Source organism: Heterocephalus glaber, unplaced genomic scaffold (genome assembly GCF_053883595.1).
Source record: "Heterocephalus glaber isolate CG9 unplaced genomic scaffold, H.glaber_assembly_v1.0 deba00001687, whole genome shotgun sequence".
Classification (NCBI taxonomy): domain Eukaryota; kingdom Metazoa; phylum Chordata; class Mammalia; order Rodentia; family Bathyergidae; genus Heterocephalus; species Heterocephalus glaber.
Genome location: NW_028258412.1, coordinates 25,898,176 through 25,922,500, shown reverse-complemented (window position 1 = coordinate 25,922,500; position 24,325 = coordinate 25,898,176). Strand labels below are relative to the sequence as shown.

The 24,325-nt window shown below is 59.0% G+C and overlaps 1 protein-coding gene across 1 annotated transcript in view; it reads right to left on the bottom strand.

The window, feature by feature from the left end:
- Tmem132c (transmembrane protein 132C) overlaps positions 1 to 24,325 on the bottom strand; it is a 252,478-nt gene that overhangs the window by 7,883 nt on the left and 220,270 nt on the right. Inside the window, exons 4-7 of the mRNA XM_013071849.3 lie at positions 23,507 to 23,690; positions 6,892 to 7,035; positions 1,089 to 1,294; positions 31 to 313 (exon numbers count right to left, since the gene is read on the bottom strand). Of these exons, the coding sequence (XP_012927303.2) occupies positions 31 to 313; positions 1,089 to 1,294; positions 6,892 to 7,035; positions 23,507 to 23,690 (817 nt within the window). The remainder of the gene's footprint in view (positions 1 to 30; positions 314 to 1,088; positions 1,295 to 6,891; positions 7,036 to 23,506; positions 23,691 to 24,325) is intronic.

Sequence of the window (24,325 nt, the reverse complement as noted above, 5' to 3'; positions counted from 1 at the left end):
TGACGGTGGGCGGAGGAGCGCCGTTCGCACCTGCACAGTCGTCATCCCGACCTCCCGGCCGGCCAGGACGCCGCGCTCCTGCAGCGAGGCCACGCGCGGCACCTCCAGCTTCACGAAGTCGGCCACCAGCGCGCTGACGTCGAACCGCCAGCCGGGCCCCAGCAGGTGTCGGGGCTGCGCCCAGGGCCCCGCCTCGGACACGAACTGCGCCAGCACGCGCACGGCAGCGCGCTGGTACTGGAGCGCGCAGCCGCGGCCCCGCCGCTCGTGCTCCTGCTCGTCCTCGTCCTCGTCCTCGCTGTCGCGCGTGGGCCTGGGGGCAGGCGGGGCTCTGTGGACCGCGCGCCGCGTGTCTAACGCCTTACACACGGCGGCCGAACCCCAACTTCCCGGCCCCCGTGCATGCGCAGGTCTAGACCATTCCGCCCCGCAGAGCACCCAGCAGAGGAAACCGAGGCACGGAGCGGGCGGGAGGTGGGGAGACTCCAGGCTGCTCTGGGGGACGGGGACGCCCTCGGGCACCCGTGACCCCGTGTGACCCCCGGGACCCAGGCCGCCCTGCGCTCTCCCCAGTGCGCCCCCCTCTTCCTGTCCCGGGGTCCCAGGCCGGAAGCCCCACCTCACCCCCGCCCTCCCAGAGAAGGGGCCTGGCCCGCCTCCTGCGGACCCCAGAGGCACGGAGGTCAGGTTCCCTTTTTTGCAAACGGTGACCCCATGTTCCAGCATGAATGCAGTTAAATTGCAGCCCATAATTTGCCCTGTAGGCTGCAGCTCCAGCTGGCAGATTCCATGAGGCCCAGACAGAACCTTGATGATCTATTTATGCAGGAAATAAGCCCAGGAAAAGCAGCTTCTCCCTTCTTGCCATTCGGGGAAGAGACACCCTGAGCCCCGATGGGGTAGCTGGGGCTCAGCTGCCACCTGCTGCAGGCGGCCTGTGGCTGGGCAGGTCCCAGCGCCTCAGCCTCTGAGGACTGGGGTGGGAGGACTGGGGGGACAGGGGGACCCCGGGAGGACACAGGCTGCCTCGGCTCACACTGCGGAAGCCAGGCTGCCTGAGCTCCCGGGCCCGGCCTTGCCTGGCTCACCGCTTGCTGGCCAGGATGGGGACCCGCCAGCCCTTGATCTGGCTGAGCTCCGTGTCGGAGATGTCGATGTGCAGGGGCAGCCGGGGCACCCACACGGTGACCCGCAGCGGGGCGCTCAGGTGCTGGTAGGTGAAGTTCACCGCCGCGTCCGTGTTGCCCTTCACCTCCTTGCCGTTGACGAAGACGTAGTCGCAGTGGTCGGAGACCTGCAGACGGGGCAGAGGGCCGGGGAAGTCGGGCCGCACCAGGCTTCAGCTCATTCCCTTTTCTTTTCTTTTCTTTTTTCTTTTCTTTTCTTTTCTTGGGGAGCTGGGGACAGAACCCAGCGCCTCACACGTGCTGGGCAGCCGCTCTGCCCCGAGCCACACCAGCCCTTGTTCTGTTTCCCTGCACAGCGCAAAAGCTCAGTTCAAGTTCCTCCCAACGCAGAGCCTGAGAAGAGGGTCTGGGGGAGTTGGTTGAACTGTGAAGTGACCCCGGAACAGGGTGAAGGAGCAGGCTGAGGGGACAGAGAAGGAGGGAGCCAGCAGGAGGGGGCGCCTCTGAGGCTGCTGCTGTCCTCTTGACGTCCGCAGCTCCTGTCTCCCACAGGGCGAGGCTCGCCCCACCTGGGACGGAGAGCAGCTGGGGGTGAAAGCCAACTTGCGCTTGGCCGGGGCTGCACCTGTGGCTGGGTGTGGCGGGTGGAGGGCTGCGCCTGTCTCAGGGTGTCCGCCCAGGCTGAGGGCTGCTCCGGGAGCGGTCTCACCCAGCCGTCCCCTCCAGCCTCCAGGCCACTGTGCCCCCAGCAGTGTCCTCACCAGTGGCTCTGCACCCTCCGGTCTGCTCACAGACCCCTGCTACACACGTCCCCACTGCTGGAAGTCCCCGGCCCCCCACGAGCCTGGCCTGACCCAGATCAGTTGCCCTGGGCTGTGCCCCCGACGCCTGGGCCATTGCTATTTGTGTATCTGTTTTCCGTATGTGAATGGCAGAATCTTGCCAGTGACGGGGGCATTGGGAACTGTGTTCCTTCCCTTTTCCCATGTCTAGCAGGTTGTTTCCTGAGGAAAATGATGATGCGGATCAGAAAGAAATCAGATGCACAAAGGAAACAAATGGCAAAGCCTGCAAGCATCTGGCTTTTGTGCTAACGCTATGCAGTCAAAGGTGAATCCATGTGAGCCCATGGCCATTCCCAGGGCTGGGAGGAGGCAGCGGGAAGCCTGTGTCTCAAGCTCAGAGGACAGGGCCAGAGGACTTGATGGGGCCAGCGAGAGGGACCGCACGTGGTCAGTAACGCTGCCCACAGGACAGGGACCAGAGCTGAGCCCATCAGCCGACCTCCCGGGGCCTTGGTGACAGCGACACCCTGCGGATCAGACTCTGCCTCTGCCACCCTAATGAGTATAAGACTGAAAACAGAAACCAAGTCGAGTTACAGGGAGACAGTGCGATCCGCCTTGCATGCCCAAGTTTATGGATGTGACTTAAATTGGCCCCAGGCGTCTGTAACACTTCTGAAAAATGTGACATCCTTGAAGGCGGAAACCACATCACATTCATCTTCCAATCTCTTAGTTGCTTATCCAGCTGGTCATGAAGCAGGAGCTCAGTGAAGTGAGTATTTGATGGATAGAGATGGAAGGTTGAAGACAGGGATGGATGGACAGGTGGATCGAGGGAGGGAGGGATGGAAGGTGGATGGAGAGATGGAGAGATGATGGGTGGATGGATCCACAGATGAATGGATGCATGGAAGGATGGATGGATAGCTCGGTGGATGGATGGGTGGATGGAAGGATAGAAGGATGGATGGGTCAATGAAGAATGGATGGAAGGATGGAAGGATAGAAGGTTGGAGAGATGTTTAGGTAGACAGATGGTGGATGGATGGATAGATGGATGGATGGATGGGTGAATGGACAGATGGATGGACAGACATAAAGATGGATAGATGAAGAGATCCTTCCTTTCATGAGGACATCTGCTTCAGGACAACATCAAAGATCTTGGGAGCGAGACTTAGAAGAGGTAAGAGGCAAACCCGGCAGAAATGTAAGAAGCTAATTTGAAAGCTTCCAGCAAGCTCCCGGGCAGTGCTTCGTAGCCTTTGTAGGGTCACTGGCTCCTCTGAGAGCACAGAAAGCCGATTCCTCGGCAGCAGTGCCCAGCCACCGCCTGGCTTCACATCTCGGAGCTAATGAGGCTCTGTTTCTCCACTAAACTCCAACTGCTGATTTGCTTATCCGTCTCCTGCTAGACTGTGCACTCTGGAGCGAGTCCTTCTGAGGTCTGTGGCCTCCACCAGGTGACATCCAGTGCTGAACAATGGACTGTGGCTCCCCAGCTTTCGGGGCCACGGATGGCCAATCCAGGGCTTCCCTCCACCTGCTAGGGACGATGGCCAGAGCTGCTGGGAGCCCATGCTCGGATGCTCTTCTCAGTCCGGGTCAGGAGTGGTTTAAGACATCCCCGTGCTGATTAGGGGTGGAAAGCAATTTCAGCCAAGGTCCCGGATGTGGGCAGGAATTAGCATAATCGCCGAGCCGAGTTAGACCAGCAATCACTTCTTTAATCAATGTTGTAATTTACAGACCATTGACTCTTCTCATTTATTACCTTTGAGCCTGGGTGGGCGGGAACACAACCTCTCCAGAATATATAAATGATGGAGAGGAACGGCAGCGGAGGCCTGAACTTGCCAGGCACGGTGGCTTCGCTGTCCCTGCTGCTCCGAAGTGTCACTCGTGACTGAGGAAGTCTTAGGACACATTCATCATGTCCTGCGGCTCCCAGTGGGAGCCACAGAACCAAAAAGTGAGCGGCTCTTCTGCAAGAAGGAGCGGGAAGCCGGAAGCTGGAAGCCGGGGTGGTGCCGCGCACCTGCAATCCCAGCACTCGGAAGCTGAGGCAGGAAGATCACTGTGAGTTGAAGCCAGCCTGGCGTTCCTATTTAAAACTGCACTCACAAAACCTCCTCTCAACCATGTGTCACCTCCCTGTCACCAGCTGCCATCTGGGACCCCGTGTATTCACCTGGGATTGTGACCTGTCCTCCTCACAGAACATAAGCTCTGGAGCTCAAGGTTTTCACCCGTTTGTTCAGTGTTGTACCCATGGTGCCTAGAGGTGTGCCTGGCACAGTGGACTCTGCAGATCCACGTTTGGAGCAGGTGGGGGTCAGAGCTGGGCTGGCGGCTCTGGACCCTGGAGGCACAGGGCAGGTTGTCTATCCTGAGGCAGTGGCCTCACAGCAGGGCTGCGGCTGGGCCCAGGGGCAGTGACACCTGATGGAGGTGCTCGGCCCACAGCGTGCCTCCCTCTGGTGCTGTCCACGCTCGCTTTCCAGCACTCTGACACTGAGCTGCACTGAGGTTTGGTTTCGCACACAGCCCCTCCCTCACAGGTCAGATGCTTCCACTCGGAGCCCTGATTTGCAATCATTGCTTCTCTGCTTTCTGCACATCTAGTGCTAACTTTGGGGCTCTTCTCTGAGTCCTTCAGTCAGTGCCTCCTCGGAGAAGCCCAGGCAGGCAGCACCTCACCGAAGCCCCCAGGCAGCCAGGCCCCGACAGGGCAGATGTGGGCTTGGTAACGGCATGGAGGACAATGGTTCCTAAGTGGATGCAGCTGGCCACTTCCACAACCCAGGACAAATTAAGGAATGGGGGCTGGTGTTTGGGCAGCAACAAGTCAAAAGAGGGGAGGGGGGGGCTCCCTGAAGTCACTCCAGGGCACCTGCCCCTTCCTGGCCACAGCCTAGAGGTTGGGCTCAAGCTCCACCCGCAGTGGGAAGAGCAGGATCATGTGACCGTAGCCTAAGCCAATCAGAGCTTCATGGTCTTCTAGCTATGGCATTGGCTTAGGGGTGAACACAGGAACTGCCTGGCCTAATCAGGGCATCTCAGGAAGTATCCAGAGTAGGCTAGGCAAAAAGTGCCTGCTCTTTTCTGCTAGATCTTTGCCTGCAAAGATGGTGCCTGAGAGCTCCTTGCAGCTGTCTTGGGCAGCACGTTTTGTCCAAGAATTCAGTCAGCACAGAGGATGCTGAGCCAAGTGCAGCCAGAAATGAAATGAAACACTTCTTCACTCAAGGGCCTGGATCCAGCCATCCCTGAAGCCAGAATCTCTTACTTTCTACCTGTAGGAACCCAAGCCCAAGCCAACTAAACAAAAACCCGCCTCTGCTTTTGGCTTGATTCAGTTTCGGCCCCATAACATGTTAACCTAGGACACAAGGGCTGAGGCCGATGGGGGCTTCAGCAGCCGAGACCCGCGGGTGTACAGCTCTTCCCAGTGACACCCAGCAACAGGCGAGAGAAGAGACACAGGACGTCGAGGCTGCCATTAAGCCGGCACCGCCTGGGCACTGAGATTCTCTAAGAGCACACGTGTTATGCCTGCTGCCCAGTGTCCCCCGTCCTGTTTTCCTGACAGCTGTTGAAATATTTCTGGAGGACCTGTCCACAGCCCCACGCTCCTGAAGGTCTTGATGTGGGCCACAGAGTTGGATGCGGCTGGCCGCAGGGACCAGGCGGCCCACTCATGCCTGTGCAGCTATTTGCAGCTCTCCCTGGGATCCGTTAGCTGGAACCAAGCCCTGGGTGCCAGGCAGGCAGCAGGGAAATCCAGCCCATGACTCCTCCAGCCAGGGTCGGAATCTCGCACCCTCTTCCACATCCTGACTCCGTGCTCACTGGGGCCTGGCAGCCTCCGAGAAAGCACAGGCCGTGTGGGGCCACCGGGAGCCCCGGTGCAGACCCTGTCCGGGGTGGGGGGCCCGAGTGCCCAGGTCTCGGAGGTCGAGAGTCCCTGGCTCTCGGGCTCAGTGTCCCCACCTCGGAGGCTGCTGCTCCCACGTCACCTCTGCATCATTCTCCTGCCTCTGCTGCAGAGCTGCTTCCAGCCTGTGGATTCCGGACCAACCGGAAACTCCAGCTTCGGCACTGGTTGCATCGGAGCCCTCTCCTCCCCCACCATGTGCCAACCTGCTCCACCCAGCTGGTGGCATCTGTGGCCCCATCGGACCAGAGCCAGCGCCGGGCCAGTCTCGGGCTGTGCCCATGCATGCCAGCCGCTGGCCCCACACCCTGCTCTGGCCGACTCAGATTCCGCCCTGCTCCGCTGGCAGCCAGGCATCCAACCCGCCCTTTCAGGAGGCAGTTTCCAGTTTGACTGTGCCGTTCCCCTGACGACCCTGATGGCATTCCCCCAGGCATTAGCAGTGGGCTCCACGTCCGGATCATTTCAGAGTCACTGAGGGTTGCTCTGCATCAACGAGAGATATTTGTTTCTAGGTCTTGTTTCCCTCCTGGCTTTGGTTGGCTGGAGTAGATCTCTAGGGCTGGGGGAGCCCTTTCGGGAGGGCCCTTCTTACCCAGTTTGGGTTTTGCACCCTTTGAGCAGCCTCCCCCATCACTGTATGAAGCTGACTCGGTGTCTCCAGCCTGAAATCTCAGCACTCTGGGAGGTGGAGGCAGCAGGGTCCCAAGTTCGAGCCCAGCCAGTGAGATCTCGTCTCAAAACAAAAACTAAATAGGACTGGGGCTGTAGCTCAGTGTGAAGGAAGGCCGTGAACCCCGAACCCCAGTGCCACAAAAGCAAGTCAAATCAAAACAAAACCCTGATCTATCAGACACAGTATGTATGCACTGCCAATCTGTGGGTGAGTAAACACAGAGAAGAAGAAAGGAAAAAACGGAGGGAGCGGGGAGGAGACCAGGAAAGCTGCTAGGTCTGCAGACGCCAACATGAAGGGCTGGAAGGGCCACACGGGTGGAGCACTTTCTTCAGCCAGACTGTCCCTGCCCCGGCCGCTTACCTTGATGACATCCTCGTCCACGGATGCACACTCCACCTGCTCCGAGATGTCTGTCACCGCCCCGTGCTCCTCCACCGACACCACCCGGACAGGCATGGCCACCGTCCTGCCCGTGAGGATGGCTGTGTTCAGGATCTCCGTGTCCTGCAGAGAGAAGCAGACATGGGGTCAAGGGAGCCCCGGTCCTGTAGGCACCGGTCGGTCTCGGGAACCCCAAGATCCCTGCCAGCTCCCCTTCACACTGCAGCACCGCTTTAGGAACTGAGTTGAGGCAGTGGCCTGCAGCCCGGGCCCTCCAGCCTCCGCCGGCCCCTTCCTAGCTTCTGACAGCAGAGAGTGCTTATTCCGTTTCAAGCGGAAGGGACACGACAGGTTTGGACTGCAAACTTGAGTCCGGCCTGGGGACCCTGAGCAAGAAGTGGGTGCAGTGAGTTCAGAAGTCCCCGCCCACCCCTTGCCCCAGATGACCCTGCTGTCACCAGGCCGGGCAAGAGAGGCTCTGCAGAGGGGGCTGCATGCAGACTGAGAGGGGGCCTGGTGCTGGATGACCCGGGTGGGCCTGACATGACCCAGGAGTCCCTGTCCGAGGTCTCAATGGCCAGGCGGTGCGGAAGGAAGGAGCAGCAGCTGGGGTGGAGGGGAGCAGGGGCTGGGGCGGGTGTCCGGAACGGTCCCCAGAATTCTGGGAGGGCCACAGCCTGAGACCAGCTCCAGGCGAGCCCTAGGGCTCAGCGCTCTGCCCAGGCCAAGAGACTGAGCCCATGTGCGCTGGGACCCAGGGGCGGCCACGGCCTGTGTGGAGGCCAAGGCCTTGCCAGACGGAGGTGGACAGAGGAAGTACACCCCGCACTTCCGGCCACCCAGCCGAGGACCTGTGTTGCATCCTACAGCCTTGGTCCACCTGTTGCTGGCCTCGAGTGTCCAGCCCCACCCAGAGGAGGAGGGGGCTCAGGAACCCCAGGACGGGTCCACAGGGCAGTGCAGCTTGTAAATCTCAGGACCACGTCACCAGAGGAGCCCGGAGCTGACAGCGCTGCAGGGATGGCTGCAGCTGCTCGCTGGGGAACTAGCACATCAGCTCTCGGCCCAGGCGCCTGAGGCTGGGGTTAGCAGGGCACACAGACCCTTGGGGTTTCACTGTTCTGCCTGGTGCTGGATCTGAAGCGGGGTCTTCGTGAGCTGGGGATGAGGTGTCTTCACTGGCCAATCGATTCCAGGGCATCCTCTGTGGTCACAGACTGACTAGAGAAAACACTAGCTTCCTCGAACGCTGCCTCAGACTCCCAAGTTCCCGTGTGTTTGTAAGTCCCGGTCCTGTCCTGGCTACTGCTTTGGTGAGCGGCTTCTCTGTGTGGAATCCCGATGCCCTCCCTAGCTCTCGGGACGGTCATTCCCCCCGGACTCGGGGACACGTCCTCCTCAGCCGCCTCTCTGGGCGCTGCACCGGGCGTTGATCTACAGCAGAACACCAGGGACCGGGCTCAGGGCCACGGAGGCCGCTTCTCCGGCTCTGGACGAGGGAAGCCCAAGGCCGAGATCCAAGGTGGCGAAGGTGAAGGGTTAAAGACGCGTGCGTGTGTGTGCGTGCGTGCGTGAGTGAGTAAGTTACTGACAGGGCTGGTCGCACCTCCCAGATACCTTTCCAGACCAGGCCACTGCTGAGGAGGTACAGGACCCTGTGTGGTCCTGGCGAGGCCGAGGGGAGCAGGCTTGGGTTTCATTCTGCCCCAGGGCTGCTCGGGAGAGGCTGGCGGCTGCTGCGTGAGCCTGGTCCCTTCCTGCCCCAGGCAGCCTGGGGGCTCGGCCAGTGCTCGTGGGCAGATGGGATGGGGCGGGCGCTTGCAGGTGGACACAGGAAGCTACCACGTGGTGCTGACGGCGCTGCTCCTGTCTGCTGCCTGCCCTGCACAGCCCCGGTGCACGCCAGAGAAAGTTCTGTGGTTTTTTGGGAAAAGATCAGTCACACCGAGTGCTTTAAATCACTGTCACTGCAAATCTGCAAAAAGCCCGAGGCTCTTGGGAAGACACTTCGTCACCTGCCCTCGTAATGTAAATCGCTTTGGCCATTTTCTGGGTAAGTTTTATTTTTAATTTTTAAATAAATAAGAGCAGAGAATTACTTCTGGGGTGTGCAAAGGACTTAGGGCTACGAAGTGACTAAGAAAACGTTAAAAAAAGTGACTGGCCAGGGGGCATTTATCCATGGGTGGGCGGGAGAGCTGCCCACAGGGCCTATACAGAGGAGAGAGCGCGGACCCAGCCATGTGCATGGTGGAGTGCGAGTCAGCCCTGAAAAGGACGCGCACGAGCAGGCTGGCCAATTGAGGAACTGTCACAGTAAGAGACAGAAGCCCGAGAAAAGGGACACACGCCGAGCTTCCCTTCAAACCTGTCCAGAGCAGGCCAGGCCAGAGAGGGCAGGAGGGTCTGTGGGGGTCAGGGGCTGGGGGCCTGGGTTTCCTCTCCTAGGGATGAAAATGTTTTGGGATTGGAAATGTTTTGAAAATGTTTTGAAATGTTTGAAAATGTTTCTGGCTGGGCAGAAACAGACACACTGAGGAGAAGTGGCAGACTGGCAGACTGTGGGTTAGGAGCTGTGTCTGAAGGAGGGAGAAGCCAGACAGGGTGGAAGGAGAGATGAAGGTGGGAAGGAGGAGGAGGCAGTGGGAAGGGACCGGTCCTGGCCTGGCTCCTCCCACGGACCCGCCCACAACCTACGGCCTCTCCAGGCAAGCAGGGGGCCACAGGCCCGCACCCCGGCTGGGAATCCCCCGCCTGTGCATGGGGAAACTGAGGCCCAGGGCTGGCTGGGGCCAGGGACCGGAGACAGAATCACCAGCAGCCCTGGCTCTGCCACTCCCTGCTGCTTTTGTCCCCAGGTGCCTGGGACCCTGGGACCCCGGGCCCACAAAGGTCAAATTGGTGATGCTGGGGTCATCTGTCGGCTTGGAGCAAAGCCCACAGACTCAGAGCTTGGCCCTGGGCATAACTGGGAGCATCTGGGGCCAGGAGAGCCCTGGGGCTGGAGCAGAGGGACCAGAAGTTGGTCGTAGGCAGGACATAGGCAGCCTGTGACTACTTAGATGTTTGCATTTACTTCCGGCTTTTCCCTCTACAAAAGAGAAAACGCAGCTGGTAATGCTGAGATCTCCACTGTCCTGTCTTCCAGTCTTTCCCTCAGCTTTCCTCCCTGAGGCACCGCCCCGGGACCTGGCTGTGTCTTTCTGGCTCACGACTGCACCCTTTTAACCCGCATCTGTGTCCATGGTGGAAGCCCAGGGCCGTCCTCGGCTGGACGCTCAGCTCGGACACTCATTGTGGGTGATGTGCACGCGGGGCCTCCAACCTCCAGCGACGGCCTGGGTCGCTCCGCTCATCCTCCAGACCCCAGCGCCCGACATCCACACCGCCGGAGCTCTCCGTCCTTGAGACCTGCAGAGCTGTCCTGGGCCTCAAGCACCTCTCGCCTCTCTGCTGCTGCTGCAGAAGTGCAGCCGGTGCTAAACCCGAGCCTCACAGATGCTCCGTCTACACCGGGTGGAGTCAGGTCCCAAGCGGGTGGGTGGTCGCACCCTCTCCGCCTGCCCTGTGCTCTCGGGGGCTGCTCTGCCCGGTGGGGGAGTCTGTGCTGCCCCTGGGGACCAAGGGTCCTCACGGAACAGGGAGCGAGGTCTGCACGGGGCTCAGGACTCCCAGCTCACCTATCTCCAGGCCCTGTGCGGACACCGGGTTAGGGGCCCCTGCTCCTGGCCTTGCAAGGTGCCCGTGGAGGCTGATGCTCCACAGCGGTGCCCGGGGTGCACAGGGGCAGGAACCCCGTGCAGCTTTGGCAGAAGGGCTGAGGAGAGGGCCTAGTGAGCAGGGCAGGGTAGCGGGCTCCAGGGATGGACCCGAAGAAGCCCAGGGGACCTGTGGTGCTGGAGCCAGAGGCCGGGCTCCCAGCGTCCAGGACAGCGGTCCTGGCCCAGATGACAGCAGGGACCCAGGCGCGGCCCCCCCGAGTGGCGCCTTGCTCGTGCGCTAGCCATGTGGACTTCGAAGCAAGATTTCTCGCTCTTCCCTCAGTTCCCAGGGAGGAGGGCGGGCAGGCACAGGACGCGTACCACTTAGGCACCGGAGTCCCCGCCTGGAGGACAGGCGCTGACAGCTCTGCGGCTCCCAGCCACACGGCAATCGCCCCGGGTCGGCACCGCAGGGAAAGCTGGGTCCCGAATCATCTACTCTCAATCCATTCCCTTCGCAGAGCTGAGGTGCGGGGCACAGACTCGGCTTGCCTGTCAATTTGCCCCTAATGCAAGATGGAGAAGCTACCCGAACACAGCCACTTAGAACAAGAAAGCAATTCAGCTTCAGCAGGCAGCATCCGTGGGGAGTCACGCGTGAGTGAGTGATGACGGAGCCCCCTTGGGGCGGCACACGGAGTACGCGGCCTCAGCGACCCGAGAGGCGGCCAGTGTTCCTTGGCGAAGCCCCACTGACCTCCATTGCTGCTTGACAAAGTTCCAGCTGGGGGAAAGAAAGGGTGGAACACATCGCACCCTCATGTTTTATTTTTTCTTGCCATAATGTTTATAATTGTTACTCTGGTCACAGGAATCATTGTGTTTGTGACTAACAACAAACTCTCCACGAGGCAAATTGGCAATGATGTATTGAAATCTGATCTGGCTCACAAGTCCCAAATTCCAGTTTCTCTTAGTTCTATTGCCACATCCACTCCTAAAGAAACCTCTCCTAAAACCCCCTCTGTTCCCCACTACTATGACTCCCCCGCTTATTGCTGACATTCTTTTTACTAAAGGGGTCTTATGAAGAGATTGGAAAGACAGACTTTCCATGAAAGAAATAGTGGAAAATGGGAAAAAGAAAGAACATTAAGACAGGTAAATGGATTAAGGAGACAAGTTACTCAGTATTTCTCAAAGTGCTGTAAATATCTCCTGCTCATGGACTATGAACCTAAATGACATTTAGTTAAGATGAATAGAGGTATAGAAAAATAGAGAGCTAATAGCAAACTATATTAACCATCGTGCAGTTTCTCAAGGGCCAGCTGGCGACCACAAGTTTGACACTTAGTTGATTAAATCTTGCTTGTACCCCCGCTGATATAAAGATTTTGATTAAGTTACCTTCTGTTCTGTTTAGGTGTGGGTAAATAAGGGGACAATTGTAATTTTTAAATATGTATTCGTGATGTTCAATGAAATGAAACAGCTTAGAGGAATTGTACTTTGTTTAGCAAAAAAATAACCTTTACTTCAATAGAAATTGCTAAGGCAATTTAAAATGTAAACATGTTCCGTCCAGTGCCTCCCAGCTATTGCTTAAAGATATAAAAATAAATCAGACCCTGAGATTTCTCAGAGGGAACCTAAACATTGCTTGTGAAGGTTCTTTTCTCATCGCTGGCCCAGGACATCTCCCCTTCCTACCCTACATCGACTGCAGCTGGTCTGCAGCACTCAGCAACTTAGCTGAGAAACGAGGCAGCTGGGGAATGGGTACTTTATTTCTCCAAAGTTGAGTCTCTCTCACTGTTAGCAGTGCTAGTTTGTATCACTTAAGTACAAGGTGTGAGCAAACTATCAGTCAATATTTAAAGTTTAAAAATGTAGCACAGTCAGAGACCCTCCATTCAACCCCTCGTTGCCATGTGTGTTAAACAATAAGGCAACTGCCACTGCCAAGCACCACCCTAAGGAAAGAGGCAGCTCAGAAAAGCCTGACGCGTGGCCTGGTCCACCGAACTCACCGGATCTGGCCCCGTGAGCCTCCTGGCTCCTCCCTGAAGCCAAAGTTTGCTCTGAAGGCAACAGCTCAGGACATGGAGGCAGCCACAGCAGTGAGCTGGAGACACGAGGAAAGAGGGCTGCAGAGCTGCTGCGGAAAGCGGCCAGGGCGGCAGGCAAGAGCGTCCAGAAGGAGGGGGTCTCGGGGCATTCGTGGCAGTGTGTCTCTTGCTGCAGTAAGGTTTAAATGTTTACTGCACTGTATGTTCATGTTGTTGCCCTGAACCAAGGGTGCCTCAAAGCCAGTCCCAAGGGCAGAATCTGCCCCAGCTGTGCTGTGAGCGTGCTGGGTGGAGAGGGATGCGTTGGAGATGGCCGGCTCCAGGTCACACCGGTGGCCACCAGAGGAGGGGATATCGAAGGATTTCCTCAGAGGGATGATAGATAGATAGATAGATAGATGGGGAGGGCATATCCTCGGTGGCCTTAAAATCGCCAAGAGTTTTCATCACGCGGAGACTTTGGTCAGTGAACACATCGGGAAGGCCCCGCACCCGTGGGACTCTGGATGGTGGCTCGGGCGCAGCCACGCCTGGCTCCCTAGGTGTCCCGCAGCAGGGTCAGAGGCTGGACCAGGACTCAGACCCGGAGGGGCTCAGCGAAGGCCAGAGGCGCCAGGCGGGCCTGCTGCGCCTGTCGGAAATACTAGTGGGTGACACTGCCACCTAGTGGCCGAGGTTGACAACACAGCAAAAGTGCACCCCGGCTTCCGCGGCCACAGCTCGGCCAGGCCTGGGCGCCCTTGGCGGCTCCACCCCCACCCCGCGGGCAGTGGGTTTTCGGGGTGTCGAGCGAGCGGTGGCGCAGCTCCGCGCCTTCCAGTCTCCCTGCAGGTCCCCGGTGGCCGCGCCCCTGTGCACCTACGCCCAGCCCGGCCGATCCCTGACCGTCTCTGTCGCTGTGGTTTCCTCTTTCCCGGAAAGCTCATTGCAGGAGGCGCTGCAGCAGGTGACTTTAACGCCTGGTTTGTTCCCCCACTTCTCAGGCTTGCGTGGGGCCCAGCCTCTCCGCCTGTGACCAGCAGTGCCCTGCTGCCCAGCTACAGCACTGTGTTCCCTCCTGCGCCTGCCGAGGGGCTGGGCTGCTTCTGCTCCGGGTGAGGGCCGACATCTGGTGGCGCACCAGCTGCGCGTCACGGCCCTGTGCCAGGGGTTTGTTCTCCCTGAGCCTGCGAGCCGAGCCGCCAGCGTGTGCATGTATAATGCGCACACTCAACGAGGTGGGAAGCCGCCGACCTGCTCCCTAACCCCACACCCCTGCCTGCCCCACGTCCCGAGCGCCCCCCACGGAGGCCACAGCTGGCCTTGGGCCTCTGCCCTGCGGTGTGGTCACGGGCAGCCCCGGCATTTTGATTCCCCTAACATTCCAGACCTGAATCGGTTACCCTGGGAAGACTTGGCTTAACCCATTTTTTGGATATTATACTTTTATGATGCTCTTTTGAGGGGGACTCAAATTGAACTGTCACCCCAACACTGATTTTAATCTTTCTATGAAGAGAAACTGAAAAGCAGTTGGCAAGGAGGCTAATTTTAATCTTGTCACCAACCCAAACAAAACAAAACAAAATTTATCTATGTATTTTTTGAGACAGGGTCTTGCTATGTCGTTCAGGCTGGCCTTGAACTCACTGCAATCCTCCTGCCTCAGCCTCCCGAGTGCTGGGAATATAGCTGTGCACTACTAAAATTTTTAGTAAATTTTTTTTAAAAAGCTGTAAATTTTTTTTTTTTTTTTAAAGGAAAGAAAGGAAAAAAGAGGCTTGATCGAGTGAATGAAGATAACATGGGTTTGGGTTGCCAACCATTTAAATTAATTGTCACCATACGTATCATTACAAGTCCTTAACATCCCACTCCTCTACGTTCCTTGTAAAACTAGGATTTTCCCCCGGTCTGGGCCCGTGTACCTGTCCTGTCCCTGCAAACAGATGTGAATGAGGGGGTTCTGTGATCCGAGACCAGCACTGGCTGCTGAGCCTGTGAGTGGCCACGGTGACCTCCTGCCCCCCAGAGCCATGTCCCCAGCGCGGTCTCCGGTCTCCTTCAGTGCTCCAGATCTGGGGAGGACCCTCTGGACCTGCAACCCAAGGAGGGAACAGGCCTCACTTCAGGAAAGCCGTCTGCAGGGCCGGATCCCACAAAAAACAGCATCCTGCCTTTTCCTTTCCGAGGGTGAAGGGAGGAAGCTGTGGGCTGCTCGGGTTTCCTGGCAAATGGAGGACAGGAGATCGCTGAGGTCCAGGAGGTGATTTTAATCACAAGGGGAGGACGCTGAGAGCCTCTGCCATCCGCTTGCGCGGGCCTCCCGATGCCTCTGTGCATCTGCCCCAGGCGGCAGGCACTCAGGGAGCCAGGCCGCCTGTGCCAGCCACGCCGCCACTCCTGAGTGGTGCACCCATCCCCAGCCACCACCCTCTCTGTGCCTCAGTTTCCCCTGCCTTAACATCACATCACCAGTCCCACAGCAGTTGCCTGACGTTGCTGTGACAGAGTGCCCTAGACCTGGTGGTTAGTAAGAGTGCATCCCAGGAGTCCAAGGGAGGCTGCACGGAGTCAGAGTCATAGCCTTGGCTATGCAAGGCTCCCGAGGGCCTTCCCTGCCTCTCCCAGACACTGGCGGCTGCCGGAGCCCTCGGTGCTCGGACTGTGGACGCAGCGCTCCGTTTCTGCTTCTGTCCTCACCTGTCCTGTCTCTTGTGGGGACGCCTGTCACCGGATGGGGCTCACCTGACTCCAGGGCGAGCTCCTCTGGCCCCTCACTCACACCTGCAAAGGGCTTCCACGCCGAAGAGGCCACCTTCCCGGGCACCGAGGGTCAGGACTGGGACGCATCTCTTTGAGGAGCAAATCCAGCTGCCCGGCACTGCAGCTTTCTTACTGCAGGAGACGCCGGGGAGGGCTCAGCTGTGTTCAAGTCCCAGGGCCGGAGCTGGTGACCCTGTAAGGCTGGGGCAGCTAGTGTCAGGGCGCAAACCTGGAAGTCATGGGGAAGTCTGGGGCCCACTGGGGGCTGCCAGGCATCCTTGAGACCCCTCTGTGCTTTATTGTATTTCCCAGTGTGCCGCATTTGCACTGGGCAGTAAGCTTGGCTGCCGAACAGTTTTTAAAAGCAGCTGTACTAAGTGGCTAATTCAGTGGTTTTAGTAGAGGCACGGAGTTGCGCAGCCACCTCTACAGTCAGTAAAAGTTCCGAGTCCCCTAGCTATCGCCACCTCCCTGTCCTCCCTCCGAGGCCCGGCACTGTCTAATTTACTTTCTTTCTCCACGGACTGACCTGTTCTGCAGCCTCCTGCGGGTGGAATCACACACTCACGTGTGGCCTTTGGTGATGGCCCTGTCACTTAGAGTCATGCTCGGAGGTTGTCGTCGCTGTATCAGGTCCATGCTTCTTTTCACTGCCAGAAGACTGCAGTGCTCTTGAGTTGAGAGGCAGTTACTAAGTGGGAACCAGAGGCTACACGAGCTGTGCATATCCCCAGGACTCCCCGTGTACCAAGCCCCGTCCTAACCATATGCATTATTTCAGCCGAGACGCTGGCAGAGGTTGGACAGACTAACAGTTGGGTGCCTTGGACCCAGGGTTGCTCATGTCCGGCCCAGCGTGGGTGGGTGCAGCTGCCAGCCTTTCTGATTCTTTGAGGAGAAGCCAGGAGCCCAGGTTTATTTGTGGGGAATCTCCCCATGGATAGATACAGACAAAAGACAGAATTCATCGTCAAGCCAGGTTCACAGGGCTTCTCCAGCTTGTAAAGCAACAAGATGGCCTTAGAGTAGCCAGAGCAGCTCACAGATGTCCTGTAGACTTAGAGCCAGAAGGGAGAAAGAGGGTCCTCACCCTAGGTGAGCCAGATTGTCCATTTTCGCACTGGAAGGCCCACATCCTAGGAGGCTCCTTGTCCCGGGCTGGCACTGAACACTTGTGAGCGGTGACTGTGTGGAGCGAGACAATGCCAGGAAGCAGCCTCTGGCTTCACAGAGCTAAGCCCCGGAGGGCTCCAATTTCCTGAAACCCGAGCCGGTTTCTGCTTCGGCTTTCTCCGGCGGGGTCCCCGGGCACACAGACACACTTCCGGGGGAGTGGTGAGGACAGACAGTCTTTGTCTCCGAGAAAGATTTTCCACCGTCAACATCCGAGAGCATCAGAGGCCAAGTGTCAGGGGCCGCTTATGGACGGAGTGTGACAGGCAGGCGTCGGGAGGCGCTGTGACTCCCGGTGTAGCCCCATCCCTGTCCCTCACAGACGCAGGGGGTCATCCAGTGTCCGGCTCCTCCCTCAGCCCCAGTGAGTCTGCCCCGGACGGAGGAGCAGTCAGAGCCCACGCGGAGTGGGGTGCTTCAGAGGGATCTGCACGAAATGAGGGTGCTGTACATTTCCCATGGAGTCGCTGTAGGAAACTCATCAAATAAATAATCTCAGTTAAAACCGGCCCCAGATTATGGGTGACATTTTCTTCTGCTGACTCTGAGAGTCCCTGTCAAAGGCTCCTACCCAGACACGGAGGGCTGCAGAGAAACTGGGTGGCAGGAAGGGGAATGTCCAGCCTGGACTTGACAAGTTCCCTTCCCTGTCAGCTCCAGGCGCCTGGGCAGCCTGCAGAGGGGAGGGGAAGCTGGGTGCTGGCTCCCCAGAAGCAGGGTGCGTGGGCAGAGGCACACGGAGGGGTTTGGAAAGGTCGTGTGGAAGGAAAGTAAGGCTCAGCCGGTGACGGCGGCTTCTCACCGGCCCCTGGCTTCAGGTTACTGGGAAGGAGAATGGGCGGGGGTCTCCTGTGAGCGACTTCTCTCCCCGTGCAGGGAGGGCTGGGGAAGGGTGCGGGCCGCTGCACGGAGCCGGAGCCGAGGGCCACAGCTGTCCTGTCGGTGAAGCGCTGTGCACAGGGGTCACTCCCGGAGGCCGCTGGCTACCGCCCTGCGCGACAGCAGGCTGAGGAAGGAGGAGGCGGGGCCCAGACGGAACTGCCGCAGGATGTGTGGGAGCCGCCGCCCCGCCCCGGGCTCACTACGCTGTACGGAGCAACCTCAGCGCCCACCAGCAGTGGAGAGACCTAGAATGTCTGGGGTCTTCACACTTTGGCGCGGCGCTGAGCCGCGGAGAGAGATAGTCCTGTCTTCCCAGCCACGCCACGAAGCCAGGACGCCGGGCTGCAGGAATCGGCCAGACCAGGGAGGACAGGCGCTGCTGGCCCGCCTCGGGGAGGGACCTTGACATTCCTGGCCAGCGCAGCAGGAAGTGGACAGGGGGTCCCCGAGGCCGGCAGGGCGCCGGGGGTGACCACACGACAGGCAGACGGTTTCAGGGACACCCGGGGAGTAAGGTCTCGGGGTCTGCCACGCAGCAGGGCCTACAGTGAGCCCAGGACGCGGGGCACCGAGTCCTTTGCCGGAGGGCAGGTGTCCCGGGAAGTGTCCCCAACACAATTCCACGTACACATGCGTGCGCGCGCGCACACACACACACACACACACGCAGGATGGTGTCAATCTGCTCTCTGCTGCCGGAGGAACCATCCGAGATAACAGACCAGAGGAGGGAAGGACTGTTTGGCTCCGGGTTTCCAAGCTTTCAGGGCTGTTGGCTGAGCTGCTTGGGGCGCCGGGGGTGGAGCGTCGTCAGGGTGGAGCGCGCTGAGGACCCCCGGGAGCAGGCAGTCGGGACGCAGCCCCCGCCCATCTCCTCCTCAGGCCCCGCTGCCTCTCAGTAGCACCAGGGGGCGTCGGAGCCTCACACACAGCCCCAGGACACTTGTCCAAGCCACAGCTCTGGGAGCCGATGCACCTCCACTACTGGACGGTGACCTGTGCACATGCACATTCATCAACCTGGGTACATTTTGGGTACTTCAGTTACAACCCGATAAATCCCATTTTGTTTGTTTGTGTTTTGAGACAAGGTCTCACCGTGTAGTTCAGGCTGGCCTTGAACTCAAATCGATCCTCCTGCCTCGGCCTCCTGACTGCTGGGATCACGGGCGTGCGCCATCACAGCCAGCTAACTGGATAAAGCTGTATTTAAAGAGTGGACTAAGGACTTTTGCGCCTGCCCTGTGAGGTCAGGCCTGGGGACAGCAGAGCTGGTTGGGGTGTGTGGGGGTGGCTGGACCCTGCCTCTGGGACCCTCGCAGGGACAGGTGTGATGCGTGGCACTTTTGACCTCAGCTTTGCAAACCTGCCACAGCTCCTGGGCAAGAGGGAGCTCCCGCTGGAGGAGGGCTTGGGTTTCTGGGCAGGGAGTGGGATTTCCGTACCGTGTGGAAGCAGAATCTCAAGCTGCAGGGGCCTTTATGAAGTTCCCAAGGTCAGAGCTTTGGGCTGCTCTCCACTCCCAGAGAGGGTTTGGGGCTCACACGTGTCCCACACCAGGCAGCACACACAGGGCCAAGGGAACGTGCCCTGAAGTGCTTCCGGAAGGCAAACGAACACTTTCAATAAAATAAATGAAGGTGCTGCTACTGACCTTTTCAAAGTCTGCGACAAAAATCCAGATGGAGTAAAAGAAATCTCACATCCTTCAGCTGCTCTTGCATTCATGTATGGAGCGAAGCACCAAGACTAATTCTCCTCCAGTCTGCACCCACCTCAGGCTTGTGGGGATGAAACCCGTGAACAGGTCTCTCTCGGTCTCACTGTCAGAGTTTTGGGTGCCGGGCTGTTGGCTGGAGATTTCCAGGCTGGGCGCAGCTCCGCATCCCTTGCTGAGGGGCCGGACCAGGATCCGCACGTCAGGCGAGCGTGGGTCTGAGACCAACCAGTGACCCCATCTGGCAGTGGATTCTAGGTCTGAAGCTAGCGAATGCTGTAAGTCCTTGCTCGATCACGCTTGGGGACGCAGACGCCGGCCCTGCATCCTGACACAGGCGGGAGGACTCCTGGCAGGAGCACTTGGGTGAGCAGCTGCCAGGACTGCCACACTCACCGGCTCCCATGTCCTGACTTTCCCCCGCGATCCAGAAGGAAAGAAGTACGGGGACATGGAGACTATCAAGCCCTTTATGAGTCACTCCACGCTGTGACACAGGCAAAGCAGGAATCAGTTTAGGGTTAAAAACCTGAAGTGTTAGGAGAACACACAGAGGGTGTCTGTTTCCACCTAAGTAGGGAAAGAGGGCTTTCTTGGTTTGCGGGGCTGCCCAGGACAGTTGGGCAGGCTCTGCACTGCACAAGGCTCCCGATGAGCGGAGGCAGTGTTGGCATGGCAGGCTCTGTGAATGGTCGGAGAGGCCGAGGGCCGGATGGGAGGCCCTCTCTGTGATCCACACTGTTCAGGCTGCCGGTGTGGCCCTTTCTGGTGGACGCAGAGCACTGCAGAGGACGCACACACGCATTTGCCAAGCCGTCTCTTCTAGACAGAGAAGTGCAGGCCGCTAAGTGAAGCCCAGCCTTGCTCCCCAGTTCCAGGGGGTCCCCGGGTGTCACCCTGAAGGTTCCAGAAACACTGGTTCCCACTGCAGGGACGGGCGGGCGGCCACCGAACCTCAGCCGCCTCCATGCCCGCGTCTGGGGCTCTGGCCCTGCCACAGCTGCTTTGCTTCCCTTCCCCAGAGACCAGAAGCCGTGGGCCCTGGACAGCTCTCCCGGCCTCCCCTGCCCAGCGTCCACGGGGCGGCTGCCTCGCCCTGCTCCTTGGATGGGCCCAGGTGCGTGGTCGTCCCAGTGTCACTGTGCCGGTCTCAGGGACCGCTCCATCCCCCAGCGGGGCTGCAGCCGTGCCCACCACGAAAGCAGATTCATTTGAGTCCCGGATTTGATTTTCAGGCAAAATTCTGGGCCAGTGAGTTGGAGAGAAGGGACGTTTTTCAATTTAATTCCAAAGTAAATGTCCAGGCGGGATGAGGACGCGATTATTCTGCCTGCACAGTTATTTTTCAACCTCTTCCTGTCGCCTTGTGCACGCCGTCCTTAGGAGCTCGGAGAGCTGAACACGCCCTCTGCAGTCACAGAAGGAGCTCGGGGTCAGGGCCGGATGTCCTTGAGAAGCAAGAAAACAGCATTCTTCTGTGGTTTGTTTGTTTATCTGCCGTGCTGGGGACTGAAGCCAGGGGTGCTCTACCACAAGCTGCAGCCGCATCCGCAGCCCTTTTATTTTCTATTCAGAGAAGCTCTCACTGGGTCACTAAGCTGCCCAGCTGGGCTGGAACTTGGGATCCTCCTGTCTCAGCCTCCCAGAGTGCTGAGGTTACAAGTGTGGACCCCGTCTCCTTCACGGAGGACACAGTAGCTTCCCCTTCTCCTCCTCCCCGAGGCAGAGTTCCCGCCTGTCAGCTGCAGGCTGAGCACTGGCCTCCGTGACTCCTCCACATCGGGCCCCTGTCCAGCAGGCGAGGGAGCAGTGTCCCAGGGGGCCGGGAGGGGCCTGAGGGAGCCCCGCCACCCCTGGGGCATCTCGTGCTGGGCGGAGGCTGCCCCAGGAGGGCACCAGGGCCACTGGAGAGCCCAGCCCGCCTGGAGGCTAGCCCTGTCCCCTCTGCACGGGCAGGATGGGGCAAGGGGGAAGCCAGGGCTGGAGGAGGAGCAGCGTGCAGGGCCCAAAGCCCAGGCCTGCGTCCCTGTCCTCGGTGGGGACACCGGGCAGCAGGCTGAGGCAGGACAGCCGCTGTCCTCGGCGCCTCCCAAGTGCTCACTGGCCCTGGCCACTCAGGGCGGGAGGAGGGGCTGCAGGCCAGCGGGGATGCCCTGAGGAGCGTGGTGGCCTTGCGCTGCTCCACCCCCACAGGGCTGCCCTGCCCGCCCGGAAGAGGAAGGGGTGCCAGGCGCTGCTCCCTGGGACCCTCCCTCTCCCTCCGGCCTTGCAAAGCTTGCTCCCTGCCTCCAGCAACCGCTGGGAAGCTCACTGGAGCTTCACAGGCCTCACCAGCCCTCTCCCTGGCCGCACAGGGGCAGCCAAGGGTTCCTTCCTGTTCTGCTGTTTAAAAAAACTCCTCATCTTCTGATGAAACTGCGGTTGTATTGCTAGTTGTGGCATCAGTCATCGGTTCGCCTTGCCCTAGAGAGATCACGGGAACACAATAAGCACGATGATAGCGTCTCGCTTCGAGGAGGATGTGCGCGCTGGAAACGGGGCTAACGATATCTTTGATCCTTCTAGTAGGTTTGTTTTCCCAACGTATTTGAATGTCTCGTGCTTTCAGAACGAGCAGGAGAGAAGCCCGGTGCGTACACCCTCTGGCTGACTTCGTGTGTGTTCTGGGACGTGCGTCTGCACAGTCTCTCTCCAAAGGGCCAGCGAGTGAAAATGCTTCAGGGTTTGTAAGCCAACAGGTGTGGTCAGCACGGCGAGTGCCGAACGTAACCATTCACCCTGGCGATGTCCAGGAACAGGAGAACCGTGGCCAGCTCACCAGGGCCCAGCTGTATGGCAGATCGCGTGGCCGTGGGCTGCAGTGGTCACAAGAAGTCAGAGGAACCACCCCTCAACCTCCGAGTCCCCGAGGATCTGCGTGGCCATGGGGCCTCTGCAGGGATATCTGTTATCTCTCTCTGACCACTGCCCGAGCCCCCTCTCAGGGAAAGCCAAGCTTCTGGTGACCCACCACAGCCACCTGCTCTCGGGAGATTCTGCACTTGCCCCAAGGTGCCAGGCTTCCCAGCCTCGGCTCCGGTTGGGCGTGTGGCCCACGCTGCACCAATCGGCTCTTGAGTCAGCCCGTGGGTGCTTGGCTTGGAAGATGCCAGCATGACGCGTGCAGGGCTGGCTGGTGATACCAGCAGAGGGTGGTGGAGCTGGGGGAGAGCAGCTCTCGGTGGCCACAGCGGCGGCTCCTGAGCATGGCAGGGCTGCCGGGCCGGGTCCCTGGGAGGTTTCCCAGCGCTGCCTCCTAGAGGAGGCTGTGCACCTACTCCAAACCCTCATGTGCCAAGCGGGCACACGGGCGTGCATGGAACACTGCTCCAGATTCCTAAGTTACGTGAGCTGCATTTCAGTGGGGCTGGGCTTGCAACCCAGAGAGTCCTGACCAATCCACATCCCAGGATCTCTAGCTTAACTGACGAGCAGCGCGCTCACTGTCAGCTCTGGTTGAGGCTGGTCCCTGAGGGCAATGCAAGCGCATTTGCACTGGACCCGCGGACACTCAGTCCCGCTTTTACACCCTAGGGTGATGGCGGCCTACCGGGAGCCCTTGCTGACTCGTCCCTGTCATCCTAGGGAAGAGGGGGCGAGGACGTTCTCGCTCTCACGCATGGACGGGGCAGGAGGGAGCTGGACAGGACCCCCAGGGACAGCATGGCACAGCGCCCCCTGCCACGTGGGTGGCACAGTGTAGCCAGGAGTGGCCTTTGGGGCTCTAGTCCCCGAGGGGCTAGACCTTCTTTGTTGTGACACCAGAGCCTAGGTCATCTGAGTAACCCACGGGGTAGCCCCGGGTTTCCTTATTAAAAGAAACAGAGGATCTGGGAGAGACTTAGAGAGCAGTAAGTCGGGAGTGATGACTTGGGGAAGGTCGTGGTGGAGTCCAAAGAATCACCAAAGCCGAGAAAGGCCGAGGTGAGCGTGACAAGACCAACTTCCGGGGTGGAGGAAGTAGGGGATTTGGGGAGACAACACCTCCTGAAAAGCGGTGGCTCTTCTACACAAATTCAAGAGCAAAGTGCAGAGGTAGATAACCGGAGGCGGGGGACGGCTCTTGTGCAAATGGGAAGGGAGCAAGGGGTGAAGGGACACGGGAGAGGGAGAGGGAAGGGGTGGAGAAGAAGGAAGCTCAGCTCTGTGCAAGAAGAAGACAAAAACTGACCAAGAAGAACAAAACCGTGACAAGCAGTCACAGCAGCAAACGTCCTGGGAGGAAGGAAGGATGCCGGGTGTGGCCCGCCGACGACTCGCCTTACCATAGCGAGGGGCACGATGCCCACCAGGTCCTTCTGGCTGATGAAGATCTCGGACACGGCGACGCTGGAGGTCCCCTTCCTTGGGTACTCCACCTGCCACGTGATGGGCTGGGTCCCCGACAGGCTGCTGAAGCTGGCGATCTCGAAGTTCATCTGCACCACCTCGCTGAACAAGCTGCCGCTTCTGGAAGAGGCCAGGAGAAACGGCGTTAGGCTGACCTCGTTCAGAAGACCCTTCTCCCCTTCACCATCCTCTCAGCAGGGAGGGGCTGCCTCCCAGGGTCGGCTCTGGGGCTTGCCGGAGCCCTACCTGCAGGTTAGGGAGCAGGCAGCCAGGACAGCAGCGCCCACAAGCTGGGGCTCTGGGCAGGGCCTTCACATTGGGCCCTAATAGGTGGGCGTCCCTGAGGCCCTGGGATGGGTTTATACCAGCCTCCCTCCCCTCTGCTGCTCCTCCTCCTCTCTGTTTCCTTCCTCCCAGTACTGGAGATGGAACCCACAGCCTTCCCACTGAGCTGCATCCCCAGCTTTTAAAATTTTTTATTTATTTTTTGTATTTTGAGACAGGGTCTTGCTGTGTTGCCAAATTGTCTGGGTTGAGCTTGAACTTCCTGCAGCCCTCCTGCCTCAGCCTCCCAGAGCGCTGGGATTGTAAGCCATGCACCACCACGCGCAGCTTTACCAGCTCTTCTGACAATGAGTTCACCCAGTTTGCCTGATACAGCCTGAACCTGGCTGCGCTCTGAACTAAGAGGGCCCTCCTCTGTTCACCTTCATAGGTGCTGGCAGATGCTGTACGCGACTCTGTTAGCTGCTCCC